The following is a 17,726-nucleotide window of genomic DNA, read 5'->3' as shown; positions in this document are numbered from 1 at the left end:
GCTGTATAAATGTTGATAATAATGCCTAGCAGTGAGCTGGTGACTGTAGCTGGAGCCTACCAGTACTCAGTTTTGGGCAGCAGGACTTTTTTTTGTTAATTAGTCCTTGATCCTTAACAGAGAGAAAGGCAGTAAAAAGTGAAAGAAGAGGTAAGAAAAAGACGTGAAAAGAGTGAAACAGGGAGAATGCATGGATCATTGCATGGACTGGAACCAATCAGAGCCTTGGGACCTTCATTTATTTTATGGCTAACCCGACCACTTCTTTCCTCTTTGTGGTGGTACTGTGCAGGGAAGTAAACTTAGTAAGCCTATGATGTCTGAAGTAGTCATCTGGAATAAATAGACCCTTTCTCTGCTGTTTTCAGCTTCTGGTACACATTTTAAAATTCCTTTCCTTTGAAATCTTAGTCAAAGTCAGCTGCCCATTTCAGGTTATCTCATTTACTTGAGTCTATCTCTGCCTAGCTTTGGCACAGCAGGGTAATACTCTATCAGCGCCTATCTGGTTTTCATGGAATGGTTGCAGGAGCTCGAACATGGTGTGTTCTCTAATCCTTATCCAAATTATTTATCTGACCACTGATGGCTTGTATCTGATACAATGTTGCTAAAACACCAGATAGTTTATTCAGTGGAAGAAGTTCTTGAATATTATTCTGAATCCACAAACTCCTTTTTGTGAATCCCATTTGGTGGATAAATGTATAACTTTTGATACACAATTTTATATTTTTGAACTTTCAAGAATTTGCCTCTGAGCTGCCATTTATATTGTTTTTAGAAAAATGTAATTACGTCAAAGGCTGTCTTAATTGTGAAGTGATCTGACAAGATAACCTGAACAGCCAATTTGGATCTCATTTCCCCCTGAGACCAACAGTCAGTCAATTCTGACAAAGGTTTGATGATTATGTATGTGGGCATAGTAAAATGTTTTCATGCCAAGGATGTTCCTCCCTCCTTCCATCAAATCCAACTACAATTGTGTGACTAAAGTTTTTACTCGCCAACCTCCTCTCCACTTTTCAGGTATCTGACAAAATTGTTTTTCGTGACCAGCTGGAAATTCCCTTTCCTCCCACCTCAACAATAAAATTACTCTCAGTAAAAACAAACTTTAACAGTATAAAAATAAAATATTTGAAGCTACCTAACAGCCAAATCAGCATTGACCTAAGAAAACTAGAGTGCCACCTTTACAGTTGTGACGGTGTCTTCATCCTGAAACTCCGGTCTAGATCATTCTGTGATTTAGTGGTAAACCCAGGCAAAGTGCAAAATGAAAAACACTGTGGCTTCTTCCTAGAGCGTCATCATGTATTCAGGTTTGTGTAGCATGCTAAATAGGTTGCTCTGCAGTTACGTCAAACTGCCTCTAAGTTCAAATATCAATGATGCGTTGGGTGATGCTCTACATTGATGTTTTACGTGAGAATTAGCACCCTATCTAAGGCCTTTAGTGAATTGATACGGCCCACATAGACTAGCTGTGTAGGGGGTAAAAAGCAGCACCAAATGACAATGTGGCAAGAGGATAATAGGTTGGCCTGCCTGATCCCAGTCAATCCTAATCAATCTGCTTCATTTGGTGTGCCCAGCTCTTTGTAGAAATGAGAAAGGTGGCCTACAGTCATGAATTTAGATTGAATTTGTTATTTTTGGTAATTGACCTTCTTCCATATTTTTTTCCATTTAACCATGTCATGTTGATCAGAATGAGCTGGTTATCCCAAAGCACTCTGGCAGGGACTTAGTGGGGGCTGGTTTCCAAAGGCACTTATGAGGTGTAACCATGATGGCTTTGTGCTCGGGATCCGAAAATCAATTCTTAGTTTTGTTCTAAGCTAGTGGAGGGCTAGCAGCCACTTTTATTAATGATGTTTTGTAATGTTTCTCAAATGTTAGCCTGAGAATCCCTCAAGACTGATAGTTTTCTCTCTGTATCCTCTAGGTCTGATATGTGGCTTCTTAGCCTCTGGAATCATTTTCAAAATTCCTGTTAGCCATTTTGATCAAGTTAAAATTAGAAACTGTTGCATTTTGATTCACAGTATTAAACATGACAACATGACTTCCCTATACCGCCCTACCACCTTTTCTCCATGCACATCAGAAAATCATATCATTACATGCGTCATCTATTTTCTTACTGTTTATGTACCGACCTTATGGGACTGGTTCAAATCTTTCCTCTTTCATGCACCACACATAACATTTGCTCATTTGGATTGCTGCTGGACCTCAGAGTGACTTGCACACCTTTATCCTCACAGTTTCTTGCACACTGGGCTCCTTTTCACTGCCATTTGTTTTGTACATTTCCCTTATAAAGTCTTAATTTTCTTGGTCACACTTGAGATTCCTTTCAAGATAAGATCTCCCTTTAGAGACAGGTTTTTTTCATAAATTTCAATGTTGCATCTTTCTGGTCACTTATTTCTTCAGTCTGCTCTGCTGTGCAGCATGGCTTAAAGTAAAGAAAAAAAGCGATCCTATGCTGTTAACGCTGGCCGTATCATATCTCTTTTTTAGGTTTCGCCTCGTCGAAAGCTGCGCACTGCGCAGGTTTTCGGCGCAGGCGAAATCTAATGTTTGAACAGTGTGGCCTTTGTTCCGCCTCTCTCTTCCATTGGCTAGCTCCATAAATGGAGGCTAGCCATTGGAAGAGAGAACTGTCCCTCATTTCCCGAGGCGATTGGTGGGCGTTCTGCCGATTCTTTCCCTCTCCGCAACGTCATGAAGACGTGGCCACTGTGGGCGTGTACTTTTTTTTTTTTTTTACACCGATGTTTGTGTACATTGTTCGTCTTGTCCCTGTCCCGCTGGCTGTTTCCTGACCACCCTCCCGCTGTCCGTGTGCCTAAACTGTCCGTGTGCCCGCCTGCCCCCCTCCCGTTGTCCGTGTGCCCGCTCGCCCCCCCTCCCGCTGTCCGTGTGCCCGTTAACCCGCCCCCCCCCTCCCGCTGTTTATGACGGAATCTTGCTCCCGCTTTCCGTGTGCCTGCCCCCCTCCCTCTGTCCGTGTGCCCGTCCCCTGCGGCGTATGCCCCCATCCAGCCACCACCCTGGACGACATGGCAGGAGGCGTTATCCGCGGCCCCGCCGGGAACAATGACTGCCGCATATATGTTGAGAACTTGCCTCCCGACATTCGCACAAAGGACATAGAGGACGTATTCTACAAATATGGCGCTATTCGTGACATCGACCTCAAGAATCTGCGCGGTGGGCCCCCTTTTGCTTTCGTCGACTTCGAACTGCTACAGGTTAATCAGAGAGCGTTTAAAGAGATCACATATTGTACACAAGATACATACCTGAAGTAAAGAGGTTTAACGCAGCCCGTTTGTAGTATGGGAAAATCAACTGGAAACCAAAGTAGAGAGATAAAACTTTGACAGGAGTTTTAGAAACACATTTCTGAAGCAGACGGTTCTGTGTATGTATGCAGGAGAGAGATGCGTTAATGTAATTTAGCACATTGAACCCGCACAGACCTTATGGTAATGCAGGTGTTTTTTGGCAGACATTGGTGTAGGGCCACGCTGTAACAAAGGCTGGGTGGAGGGTTCCAAATGCCAGCCTTCCTTGGGGGGGATGTTTTGTGTGCCTTAGGTCACCCCGTGGTAATCCGGGTTCAGAGAGTGCGGCCTGGCTTTGTGCGTGCTGGCAGGGGTGTCGCGTGAATGGCCGCAGGGCCGGCGGGCTGCCATGGTTGGCTGACCTCCTGAGTCACTGCCACCCCATTGGCCCCACGGAGAGCCATTTATTTCTTCACAAGTGACTGATGTGCTCGGTGCACGCCAGGCCTGCTAGTTGTGACGCGCCCCCCCGCAGGGGGCAGGAGGCATGGAGGGGCGAATGCCTCTCTTTGTTGAGGTCTTGAAACCGTCCCTCTGCGTGAAAGAGATCGCCACGCTGTGCCCCTGTGCCACCCTCCAAAGTAACCAGGATGGCATGTGCCATTTATGGAGAATGACAGGGGACCACCATGGCAAAGGACGCAGCTGCCATCAGCAAGTGGTCTTTAAAAACGCATTACATATTTTTTCTGGAATTTAATTAAGTAGTGGCAGGATTAGCAAACTGTTTCGACGAGTGAGTCGTTAAAGCTTTGGCCCATATTTACTAAGGTACAAACAGGTCTCCTACATACAAGGTCCCTACAAAAATACAGTAAATGCTAAACCAGCTTCAGCTTAAGTGCTCTTTGTAAAACGACTACTATACCCAAGCTCTGTCACACAGTGTGACCTTTAGCACACAACATTCTTTTTTAACCCAAAGCTACTCTTTTTGTTTCTGAAGGAGGGATTTAATTAAGCTATTTGTATTCCAATAAAACACATTTTAATACATTTATAGTACAGATCCAGTAAAAAAAGGTAGCATTCGTCATATATTTGATTAGGCAGGAACACACCCAAAAAGTTCACACTAGTAGTTTAAACTCAATATTTCTAATCATGCGTCTTTACTGCTGTTCATCTGTAAAGCTGTAATCATACATATTTTTTGTATTTTGCTGCTTTCACGCCGAGACTATATTATACATAGGGGCCCATACGTGCTCTTGAACATACATTGCGCCACCTGGCAGCTCTGCGACACGAGCTCAGAGGATACTGCCACTACAGTAGCTCCGAGTGTAGTCTGTAAACAGAAAGGTGGGAATAAAGCAAGTGTCCATTGCAGAATAATTGTAAAATTCAGTGATGGTGTTCTCCTGCTGGTCCATCCAAGTGTCCCTACACAATGGAATATGAGCAATGCCCGTAAGGTCTTAGGCTTCAGCCGATCACATGGCATCTGAAGACACTACACTCTTATTTCTAACCAAATTATAAGATAAAATACCAAGATTGAGGGGGCCCAGCCCTCACAGGTGGCCATGACATCTTCAAGAAGATGAAGAAGTTAAAGTTTACCCGGAAGCACTTGTGGAGCGTGGCTCCTTTCACTAAGCTCACTCTTGTCACTAAGGGGACCTAAAATAAAAGTGGTGATTAAACTCATATGTCTGGGTAGACTGTACATAGCTTTCTTTGAGCTTTTCCTGTTGGAGGCCAAGGTCAGTGCCTGGGTGACTGAGCAGGGTGGATTGGAAAGAGAAGCTCGCCGCCGGCTGTGAGACTAGGGCCGCTCCCCTCAGGCACCATGCCACAGTGGGGTGCAAGGTTAGGTGGGTTTGAACTTCAAGTATCCGGTCTGGACTGTGCCTGTCTTTGGAGCAAGCCTCGACCCTTGACCTCCATACAAAGGTTCAACAGAGGAGCCTCATGCTCTAGGATGGATCTTGCAGGAGGCAGGGTGGGGCAGGAGCCAACACTGAAGTGGAGTGGAGGCAACAGGTAGGGCGGAAGACGTGGGTGGAAAACGCTTGAAAGTGGGCAGTGGTGTCTAGTGTCCATGTAATAGCTCGTCCGTAGGGTACAATAGGTCTCACATTTGCGAGAGATTAAGCTAATGGCAATGCCATTTATTTATCTGTTTTCAAAACCAACACATAAATACAAATGTTGTCATTTACAATGCCAATAGCTCTAACTATTCCAAAGGCGAAACCATTGCATTGTAAATGCTTGTTTCTTTAAGCCATGTTGCCCAGCAACCCATGCTCACATGCAACATACCTAAACAAAATATTGACCAAGCCAAGAGATCTTTCATAGGCCAAACATATTGGCTTTTCCAGTGTGTGTTCTTTCTGCTGTCCTGCAGTAAGTTTTAGGACCAACTTGTCCACCATTTCTTCCAGCAATCAACTTGAGCCCAAAGTCTCTCCTCCTGTATAGCAGCGTTAGCACATACAGGCACTGTGAACATTTGGCACATTATAGCTTTAGCCTCATAGTACGTTTAAGTATCCTAGCATGCTGAAGCTTCTCATAGTGACATGTTAATCAAAGTTCAATAAATAATTTTGGAACACCCTTCCTGAAAGGAATAGTTTGCCATAAAATAACCAATAATCATATCTTGCAAGTCTCCTTTTATGCATGCAACGGGCATTCTTCCCAACACCTATGGCTGCTAAGTATACCGTAGGACTTCTTCTTTCTAGTAGCAGGATTCCACTTGCTCTATCTCATCGACAGTGTAGAATGGTCACTCCTGAATGAGGGCACAGTACTTCTGCAGTGTCCACCTCTGCATCCACCTGGCAAATTGAAAGATGAAAAGAAAACCTTTCATGGTGCATGGCTGTATTAGATTTTGCCATTTGTCACACATATAAATATGCTTGAGAACTAATTTCAGCTTAGTAAGAGTCAAAATATAATGATTTTTGGGACATCCTTCCAGCACAATCTGTTTCCCTTTAGAACCCTGTGCCAAAGTTCTGTTTGTGTTCAAGATTGGTTCTAAATGGTTCAGTTGGCACAGTGTCTGTGGAAGAAGCAAATTACATTAAACTTGTTTTTTTTAAAAACACACATACTTTTGGGTATTTATACTGGTGTTGAGCCGACTGTTAAGAAGTGCTTAGAGCTTCACGACACAGGCGAAACAGAGCCACGGAAAAAAAACAGCCCATAATTATCAGAGGGAAGAGCAAAATGTACCTCTAAAAGAGCAGTTATGCCCTGAAATAGCCATGGAACCTTTGACGCAGCAGCATAGAAACAAGAAACTGCTGGGAAGAGGCATCGGGCGATGCAGACCATGTTGTAATTAAGAACAGATGGTTGTAAGGTTTACCTACGTTCCATGAGTATTTGCATCATTTTGAGAAGTTATCGTACAGTTGCAATGTGAGCAGCGTACATGCTTATTAATTAATGTCTTTGTTTGTCTCAGCTCTGTAAAATCTGTGCATTCTATTGGTAGTTACTCGTAATATAAATACACCTCGTGTGGGTTAGTATTTTTTAGGCTTGAGACTATTGTTCCATAAATCACACTTTTCTCAAGTTCATGTCCTCAGTATAACACTCTGTATGTAGGCTTCCTTCTATGTTTTTAACGCAGTTATTTTTAGGTCTCGCCTAAGACAGCGCATGGTCTGTCAGTTGTGAAAACATTTTCAAACGGATCGAAACGCTGTTGACGATACATACAGACCCTATCTCCGTTGATTTATTGTGTATTTTATGAGCTGTATCTCAGATAATGTAACTGCGATACAAATATTCCACTTCACGTGTATCACACGTTTACTTAAGTATTTTCCTCGCTTGTCTCACTTCACGTTTACTCACATACCACTACAGTACTTTTTTTTGCACTTTTATTTATTAATGGATCGCTACATATTAAAAATATTGTTTTGATTTAATTGTATTGTTGTTCTCACCTCCGTAAGGACCACTGCTGTTCTGTAATAATAATTACACCATGTCGCTTGGATACCTAGGGCTTCTCTTGTTTTTCTCTAAGACAGTATAGAGCCAGATCAGTAACTTCAATGGTTTCTAACTACTTTATAGTAGCACATGCATGTGCACGCTCTCCCGTCAGCCACCAGTGCAGTCCTTGCTCCCTTTTTATCGTGCTCTGTGAACGGCACTCCTGCAACCTACGTAATCTGTAAAACCAGGAAAAAATCCCACTTAAAATACATTAGATAAATAAATACAACTTTTACTACTAACGAATAAGACCTAAATAATTATCCAGAACTATTCTACCTTAACAACTAATATAAACAACGAAAATGTAGTCAAATCGAATCTCCGATGTTGTGAATACTCTCGCCCCTCATAGTAATAGAAATAAAAAAACAGAACTTGCAAAACACTAGCAAGCGTGGTCACAGGAAACCCATCGTTTATCTTGGTGAAGGAGCCGCTAGGAAGTAGAAGAGATCACTTAGCAGGCAGGTAGTATGATGCGAAACGGCCCTGTGAACTCTGATCTTTAGTTCTTGTCAATATTTCTTGGGTAAAAGAGTGTTTTGCTTCACTTTTATTTCTACTGCTCATCAAATAACAAATATGCGTTTAATGCATAAAGGACACCTTCTGATCTTTCCAGGCACTCCACATGTGTACTCTTTTCTTATGTATATGACCTATTTAAAATGCCACGTCCAGATCTGAAAAAAATAAGTCTCGGGGTCCTTGAATTTTATAAATCCAGTTTCTGTTTAGGACCATTCTCAAATGTCACAATGAAAAGTGCATATGTACTAAGTCACTTGGCACTTTAATGTAATATGCGTCTATATAAGTTCCGGTAATAGATATTTTCATGTTGCATTTTAATTTCCCAATTGTTTAATAGTTTAAGCATGCATATACCCCCTTTCTTAGACTGTTACATACTCGTTTATTGTACTATTCTCCTTGTTTCATTTGTCTGGAAACTATGTGTTTATTTGTCTGGGATATATGTGATTATTCTATTTTCTTACTTGTTTTCAATACTGGATTTATGTCCTTCCTTCCTTCCTTTCTTCCTTTGTAAAGCTCTCTGATATCCCTCTGGATCTTGTTCGCGCTATATAAAACTTTATAAATAAAATAAAATATTGTTGTATTACAGTGAGCCCGACCATTGCTTACCATTGGTTGACTTAATTTTCACTCATCTACTTGCTTCTAATTTGTTTGCTACAATAGGCTTTCCTTCCTCTTCTTGAACCAACTTCTCCCCAAGCAGCTAGTCCACGTGAGCATTATCAATTCACTGGAGGCCTTGGATCTGGTTCTAGTTCCTAGGTAAAATAACTATTTAGTTCATCACCCAACACTTAATTGATCTTTGAACTTGGAAGCATGTTAATCATAGGGCAACCTACATAGCACGTTATACAAACTTGAATAAATGACTATTCCTGGGCGTAAAAGTGCTGTTAGCCAGGAGGAGACATTCGACTTAAGTTACTCTCTGGGAGAAATGGTGTACAAGTTGGTCCCTCCCCTGGACCACAGCATATTACTTGTCTCCTTCCCCTGCTCATTTTTCCGGCTAGTGTGCGTTTTTTACAACTGTCCCCCTCATGTACGTCTTCCCCTCCATGTTCTTCTTTCTTGCTTTCCTCAGTTGCCTCCTCCCTGCCTACCTTCTCTTTCTGTTCTTACTTCCCCGCCACCTCCTTGTTGTTTGCTGCCCCAGCCCCCCCATTATCTGTTTGCTTCCCCAGCCCCATACGCCCACCCACTGTTGTCTGTGTTTCCCCGTCCCTTTCTGTCCGACCGCCGCTGTCTGTCTGCTTCCTCATTCCTCCCTGCACGCCCTCCATTGCCCATGTGCTTACCCATCACCTCCCCTCCCGCCTGCCATCCATTGTCAGTGTATTTTCTCCCCTTCTTCCTCCCTCCATTGTCAGCTTGGTGCCCTATCCCCCTCCATCCCCTGTTGTCAACTCTGCCCCTTCGCTTCCCTCCCACCCTCCGTTGTGTACTTGCTCCTCATTCCCTCCCATCCACCCTCCATTGTCAGCTTTCTCTCCCATCCCCTTCCTCCCACTCTCCATTGTCGTCTTGCTCTCCCATTCCTTTCTATCAACCCCTTTTGGCAGCTTGCTTCCCTATCCCTCCCGCCCACCCTCTGTTTTCAGCTTGCTCCCCCAACCTCCCTCCACACTTCATTGTCCGTTTGCTTCCCCCGTTCCCCCCTCCATTGCCTCTGTACTGCCACAGCCCCTCCCGCACAACCTCTATTGCCCGTAGGCTGCCCCAGCACCTCCTGTACAACCTCCATTGTCCGTGTGATTCCCCAGCCTCCGTAGTCTATGCGCTTCACTATTGTATCTCATATGTCCTCTCCCGCAACCAAGTCCTTCTCTCCCTCCCTCCGTGTTGTCTCGTTCCACAACTCACTCCCCCGTTGGTATTTTTTTGTTTTGGCACGTTAGCGCTGGGCACGTTAGTGAATTTTTTTAAATCGGTTTTAGCCATGCTGCATAGCAGCCGGACTGCTCTACAGCATGGCTAAACGTTATTGCCAAAACAAATAGTTCTCATAGGAGCGACCTGTTGGCTTTACCAATGCTTACTGGTTTTGTTGATGTAGTATTTTGATGCGAGATATTTTCACACACTTTCTTGAAAACAGTTTATGGCAGGGTGTCCAGGATATTTAATGCATACAACAGTATTTAGAAGAAATTCAAAATAAATATTATGAACGGGTCTGCTTTGTGCTCGGAATTTTGCACTGAGTCACAGTTTTCATCTTTTTGAGTAATTAAGTGCTCCCTTTTCTATTTTTCAGTAAAATTCCTGCATTCCTACATGTCGTGGATATTGCTGGTCTTGTAAAAGGAGCAAGTACAGGACAGGGCCTGGGAAATGCCTTCCTATCTAATATTAGTGCCTGTGATGCCATCTTCCATTTAACACGTACGTATACTGTGTCTTTTTTTTAGAAACCTACTTCTGTCACTATGAACATTTGTTCCCAATATAAGAAACCATTGGAGGTAAATTTACAAAGCTGGCATGAACAGGATTTGTTTGGCTAGGATTACGTAGGCTTCGTTTGAAGAAAGTAGGCTTTACAAATAAACATGAATATGATCCACCTTTGCTGTGCTTTTTCGAGCCTTTCAGTGCCGTCATTTTATAATAGATAGCCACATCGGAAAGACTGCAAACTCTAAAATAGATTATTCTTTGCATACATAGGAGCTACTTTTTCAGCATGTGTTCTTTTTTTGTGTGTGTTGTTTATAAAGCAGAATATGATGCTTAACCTTGTAAGTTTATTGCGAGGAGCTAGAAACAGATGCTGGTAATCATAGTTTAATGTACTAGAAAAGTTATGTCAAATTGTGCTGTAAATGGAGAATTAAAAAACTGGTTTGGAAATTAGTTAAAACATATTTTTTAGCATTTTAATTAATTACTATTCTAACAGAAGGTGTCTACTCACTTTACAGATAACATAAGGAAATATAATAGTCCCCTATATGAAACCATATATAACAATAACTTGTTAACAGGGGGCAAGAGCAACACGTTGGTTTGCAGTAACAATACTGTGGTCTAAAAGTAGACTGAAAAAACGTTGTGCACTAAATGTTGTCTACTAAAAATATTGAATGAAAAAGAAATTGAAAAAATAACAATTCATGATGGACAGAATGTTGATCAAAGTCAAACATTAACCCCAGTACAGAGATCTGGGCCTAAACCCATAATGTCATTCCTCTCCATGTCATTCCAGTTTAAATCCTGCCATATGAAAAGCATTCTTGACCCTGTTCCCCATGGAAAGAGTTTAGCCCGAACTACCATGCCAGGTTCTTCTTGGACTGGAAAAGAAGCATCCTAGGACCGGTTTCAGGGTTTCACCTCTCATCAGGCAAGCTAGCTTGACTCCAGTGGCATTGAGAGCACTGGACTCACGTCAGGGCATAACCTTCCCAGTCAGCGTGATAAATGCAAAAAAACAATTGATGGACAGAATGCTTATCAATGTCAAGCAGTCACCCCATGTTGTGCCTTAATAGGACAAAGGTAGGCGTGTGGAGAGCAAGGGGGCATCACCCTGGTAAAGTAGAGATGAGCATTTACATTAAGGCAGGGAAGGTGGCGGCGGACTAGTAACAGGTTTTTAGAGTTCAGGGACGAGGTAGAAACGGGTTAGTAGGGTTCAGGGATTGGTAGCGTAAATGATAGCTGCTTTTAAGGTGCAAGTTTTTTTTAGGGTTTAGGAAAGTGTAGCAATAAAGGGAGGAAAGGGGTTAAATTTAAGGAAGGGTAAGGCCTAGGTATAGAAAATTTTGTTTTTAGGATAGGATAGAATTAAGGGGCAATAAGGGGCTTTTAGGGTTCAGGGAAGGGTAGTGTTAAGGGTCAGTAAGGGGCTTTTAAGTTCCCGGACAGGTAGTGTTAAGTGGTAGTAAGGGTTTTTTAGGGTTCATGGAATGGTAGCATTAAGGTGTAGTAAGAGTTTTTTTTATAGTTTAGGGAAGGGTGTGTAAAGGGGCACTAAGGTTTTTAGGTTCAACTGAAGATTAGCAATAGGGGTTGGTAGGGTTCAGGGATTGGTAGTGTTAAGGAATATTTAGGGGCTTTTAGGGTTTGAGGAAAGGTAGCATAAAGGCATAGTACAGATTTCTGGGGTTCAGAGAAGTTTACCATTAAGGGGTATTCAGCGTCTTAAGGGTTCAGAGATAGGATTCATTAAGGGGTGCTAAGAGGTTATTACAATACAGTTAGATAACTTAATGCATGTAATAAAAATTACTGTTAAAATTAATAATTTAAAAAAATGTCATGTATAACATTGAATATTATTACCTAGACAATTTCAATAAATCTTTAATGGAGTTAATAGAATACTTCTGTCAGAATTAAGTTATGGGACGCAGAGTGAGAAAGTTAGTGCAGACTAGGGAGCTGATGGGAGAACTAGGTTTGTGAAATAAATGGAGTAGGTAGAGAGAAAGGGACCGGCCAGGCAAAGAAAGGTGAAGAAGAGATGCAATTGAAGGTGAGGTATAAAATAGAATGAGGAGGACTCCGAGAATGAAGTTTTAAAGCAATGGAGAATAGGGTGAGAAGAGAAATGCAAGTACTGTAGGATAGGCAAAAACAACGGTCAAAGGCAAGAGACAGTAAATGAAATAGGTGTGGAGCTATCTCAGATGACATGTAAATGGGAGTGGTTTTTATTAATATTTTCAGGGATTAGAAAAGATCCTCAGATTTCCATTGTGAGTGAATTCCTGAGAGAAGAGGGCTACACCAGAGAATAAATGTATGTCAGAAAGAAGATTGTGAAAGTCTTTTGGGCGCTGAGAGAGTTTTATCTCAGAGAGGGATGCGTCCAGTGGATTTATGTTAGACTGTTTTAAGCATAGAAAGTCTGTTTATTCCACTCTCGCACTTTTTTCATTACCTCTCACATCTTACCTCTCACACTCACTCTGCCAGGACTCTATCTGGTACCATTAATGGATTTAAAAGGTAAGAGTGCTATTTGTGAATGTTTTTTTTTTTTTTAAATTTTTTAAAACTGACATCCCGGAGGCAAGGCAGCATTTCGAAGCAAAGGAACAAAAGTGCAAGAATTAGTACATCAGAACGAATGAGGTTGATTTTAAATTTTATATGAGAAACGTAGAAGAGATAGGGAGAAAGAAAAAGAGCGCCAAAACTGGCACAAAGACAGAGGCAATGGAATGTAAGAAACAGTGAGGCGTTGTGGGGGGGTCAGGAGGGCATAGTGAGCACAGTTATGACCAACGGAAGAGATTACTAGGAATGGGAAGGGAGGAAAACACAGGATAGCAACGTAAAGTTGTACAGTTGGTGTCTCAAGCTACGGTGACAGGTGTTCCTCCCGCGGGGCGGGATCTGGGGGTAAGCAAATGTCCCCTCTGTAGTCATTCCAAGCCCCCCACAGTTTCTGCCACTTTTTAGGTTTACCCCTGGCAACATACACGGTCTATTCCCGGAACATACACCAATCCATATTGGCCTTCCACTGTACAACCTTCGGAGCCGCTGTAGCTCCCCACTTCTGTGCGATATCCCGTTTAGCTACCATATTGCCAAGGGTAACCCATTGGGTCTGGGCCACGTTGTGATCTGTCGGACCCCAGATGTTAAGGAGGCATCTCCTGGCTTCCGCATGCACCTCTACCCCAGTCACCTCGCTCATGATCGAGTGCACGCGTCGCCAGTAGGAAGTTATTGCAGGACATTCCCACAGGATGTGCATGAAAGTGGCGAGGGCGCCACAGCCGCGCCTACAAAGTCCATCAACAGGGTAGCCCATGTGCACAAGTCTGGGACCAGTAACATATACTCTGTGCAAGATTTTGAGCTGCACCAACCGAAGACGGGAAGAGATAGCAACCTCCTTAGGGGAGGATACCGCACTCTGCCAATCCTCGTCGTCAATTTCTATCCCATCTTGTGTCCACTGGTCCCTCACACCCATGAGGAGGTCTGTACGGACATAGATGAGTTTTTTGTAAGACAGTGAAATGGCACTGTCCGGCATATGGCCGTCCAGCACCCTATCTTCCAAAGGGGAGCTGTCAGGAATCGCCTCCCCCTCCGGTTTGGCGGACAGCAATGCATGTCTCAACTGAGCATACCGGAAGAATTCCGCCTCACCCAGCTGGAATTCTGCTTGTAATTGGGCGAAAGTCTTAACCTCGCCACGCAGCAACATATCTTCCACCCTGGAAATGCCAATCAGGTCCCACTTATCAAAACCCTTGGTATGCCACAATTTGCCCAGGAGTCGTTCAATGGGGTCGCCTTAGTCAGTCTTTCCTTCCATCCCTGCGCCTTAGTGATCGCCCTCCAAATATGGACCGCGGTTTTCGTTGGACCAGACATCTGCCTGTTGAGAGACCTCGAGTAGAGTGCCCTATAGTAGTTCCCACCGCCCAGGAGCCACCGATCCATGGCGTACCCTGGGTTGTTCTCCGGACCGTATAGACCGTGGTTGATAGCCGCTAACTGGGAGGCCCGGTAATACCTTTGCACATCAGGTAGTGCTATCCCCCCATCGTACCACGGTAGCGTAAGCTTTCGTGATAGCGTTGCGAGGGCGGCCGTCCCAAAGTAGGGCGCGTTGCAGGCTCTTGATCTCACCGAAGTATCGAGCTGGGACCGGATCCTGGGTATTTTGCAGGGCGTAGAGGAACCTGGGCAAGGACATAATTTTAAACAACGCCGCGCGCCCAAGCAGGGAGAGCGGGAGTTTGCGCCATCCCTCCACATCACTCCGGAGGCGGAGAAGAGGGGGAAGCAAATTGTGCTCATAGCGCGCTTTTGGATTAGAGGAGATATAAATCCCCAGATATTTGAAGCTCTGGCTCGCCACCTGTATGCCGCAACCCCTTGGAATTTGCAAAAACAACAGGTGATGGACCGAATGTGGATCAATGTCACACACTCAACCCAGTCCAAAGATCTGGGCCCAAATCCATCGTTTTTTTGCACTCCACACCACCCCGGGTTAGACAATGGCGATATGCAAATCAGCTCTGACCCTGTGCCCCATGGGAACAGTCCAGTCCTTGTCCTTCCCAGAACGGAATCAAGCATCCGAGGACCGGACCGGTTTCGAGGTAACACCTCTCATCAGCCCGGCTAGCTTGACTACGATGGATTTGGGCCCAGATCTTTTGACTGGGGGAATGTGTGACATTGATCCACATTCGGTCCATCGCTTGTTGTTTTTCTAATTGCAACCCCTTGGAAGGCGTGGCGTTCCCCCTTTCAGGACATACAAGTGTGACTTGGTCCAGTTAATAACCAGGCCGGAGTACCGACCGAAAAGTCGCAGCACGTCACAGGCCACAATGAGGGATTTGCAGGGGGAGGTGAGGTACAAAAGAATATCATCTGCGTATAGTGAGACTCTGTCCTCGAAGTCAGGGGCCCATCTGATACCATGTAGGTCGGGATGGGTCCGCAACAGGGCCGCAAGTGGTTCAAGCGCGAGTGCAAACAGGAGGGGCGATAAAGGACAGCCCTGCCTGGTGCCCCTTTGAAGAGCAAAAATCGCAGAAACTCGGCCATTGACAGCCACGTTAGCCAGCGGTCCGGCATATAAGAGTTTGACCCAACCCACAAATTCCGGGCCAAAACCGAGCTTCGCCAACACTGCCCACAGGTAACTCCACTCGAGAGAGTCGAAAGCCATCGTGGCATCCGGCTCCTCAAGCGAATGGGCCCTAGCCAGGGCACCATGAAGTTGACGCAAATTAAGAGCAGTGTTGCGGTGTGGAATAAAGCCCGACTGGTCCGGGTGCACTAAGTCACCGATGACGCCAATCAAACGGTTGGCGAGCATTTTGGCAAGAATCTTAGGCTCCGCGTTCAAAAGAGAGATGGGACGATACGACCGGCACAAGTCTCTCGGCTTCCCTTCCTTATGGATGACCACGATGGTGGCCAACCTCTGGTCAAGGGGAAGTAGGCCCGCCTCCCGCGCCTCCAGGAACATATTAAGCAAATGTGGGGAAACCACATCCGGTTTAATCTTATACAGTTCTACCAGAATGCCGTTGGGGCCCGGCACCTTGCCAGACCTCAATGAGCGGATTGCAAGTGCAACCTCATCCATGGATATGTCCCTGTCTAGATCGTCTCGATCCGTGTCCGATAAGCACGGGAGGTCGATGTCAGAAAGGAAAGCAACCGAATCGGCTTCAGACCGGTCCGAGACAGAGGCATAAACACCCCGAAAGTGATCCGAAACGGACTCAGCAATGGCACTCGGGTCAGTGACTAACACTCCATCCTCTCCCAGTATCTCAGGGACAACACGGCTGGCCCTCTCTTTCTTATCAAGCCAGGCCAACAACTTCCCAGCCTTGTCGCCAACGTCGTAAATCCGACCCTGCTGTTCCCTGCCCAGGACGAGAGCAGCGTCGCGAGCAAGGTCACAGTACTCCGATTGTTTAAGGGAGAGGTTATGCAACAGGCCAGGCTCAGGGCCCGCCTCTAATCGGGAGTCCAACTCCATGATCTCAGCCTCGATACGCACCATGTCGGCATCTCTGTTTCTACGGGCCTCCGCTATCAGAGTAAAGGCCTCACCCCGCAAGACAGTTTTAAAAGCCTCCCACAAAGTGGCAGCCGATGTAACTGACCCCACATTCTCCGTGAAATAAAGGTCGATAGCCTTAGCCAGGAGACCACGAGTCTTGGGGTTTCGAAAGTACCACGGATTGACCACCACTGGTCGCTCCGACCTGACAATATTGAAGTCGAACGAAACCCACAGCGGGGAATGGTCCGAAATACCCCTCGCCAAAAAACGGGCCTCGGAGATCGCCGGTGCGTGAGCCGCCAAGGTAAGGACGTAATCGATCCTGGAGAGGCTACCGTGAGCGCCAGAATGAAATGAGTATTGGCTCTGGGTGGGATGCAGGAGTCTCCAACAGTCGACCAACCCCAATGTATCAAGAAAGGTGGGCAACCACATTTGTGTGTTACGGAGGTCTCTAGGCGGATGTCTGTCCAAGGATCCGGAACAAACTGAGTTAAAATCACCCCCCACAATCAACAACCCTGCGGGCAGATTCAAAATGGCGCTACCAAGGTCCTGGAAGGTGTTGTTCTGCAAACCCGGAGGAACATAAACCGAAACCAATGTTAGGGCACGCCTCTCCCATCGCCGCGCTACAGCGGCGTACCGCCCCCTCTCGTCAACTATAGTGGAGTCAATCTCAAAAGGAAGGGACGTACGCACCATAACACCCGCCCCCGGGACCCCGAAGAGAACCCCGAATGAGCCACCATTTTAAAGCCCTTCCTATTGAGCGCTCTACACGTGTTCCCCACCAAATGTGTCTCCTGCAAGAGAACAATATCCGGCATATGTCTTTTAAGCAATTGCAATACCACCCCTCTTTTAATACGATCACCCAAGCCATTGACGTTCCAACAAAGAACTTGCAATTTCCTACCCCCCATCGTCATGTCTCAAGTCCCACCCAACCCCCAAAAGCCTCAACGACAAGTGAAACAGAACAGAGCATACGACCCATTGCCTAAGAGAAAGAAGAAGGAAACAAAGAGAACACACAAAACCATCCCCAACACCACCCCCCACCCTGCACCCCTGCAGCAGACTAAAAAGCCCCCCCAACCAGCAGTGTGCCTGTCGCCCCATGAACTAAACTACAAGAAAGACCCTAGAGGAGTAAGGAACCCCCGCAGTCCCCCCCTGCCACCCTCCATGTAAGAATAGGATAGGTAAAAGTGCAACAGCTTGGCATTATCAGTCACAGTCAACGGGCACACCAACCGCTAAAGGCAGTGCGAGAAGCACTATTCCTGAAGATCAGGGCCCCC

The 17,726-nt window shown here is 45.2% G+C and overlaps 1 protein-coding gene across 1 annotated transcript in view; it reads left to right on the top strand.

Annotated features, from left to right (window-relative positions):
- Positions 1 to 17,726, top strand: part of OLA1 (Obg like ATPase 1) — a 713,352-nt gene that overhangs the window by 185,423 nt on the left and 510,203 nt on the right. The window contains exon 4 of the mRNA XM_086956152.1: positions 10,165 to 10,292. Coding sequence (XP_086812278.1) covers positions 10,165 to 10,292 — 128 coding nt within the window. The remainder of the gene's footprint in view (positions 1 to 10,164; positions 10,293 to 17,726) is intronic.

Source organism: Lissotriton vulgaris, chromosome 2_1, assembly GCF_964263255.1.
Source record: "Lissotriton vulgaris chromosome 2_1, aLisVul1.2, whole genome shotgun sequence".
Lineage (NCBI taxonomy): Eukaryota > Metazoa > Chordata > Amphibia > Caudata > Salamandridae > Lissotriton > Lissotriton vulgaris.
Note: the sequence above shows the minus strand (reverse complement) of the source record. Positions and strands in the feature narration are given on the sequence as shown.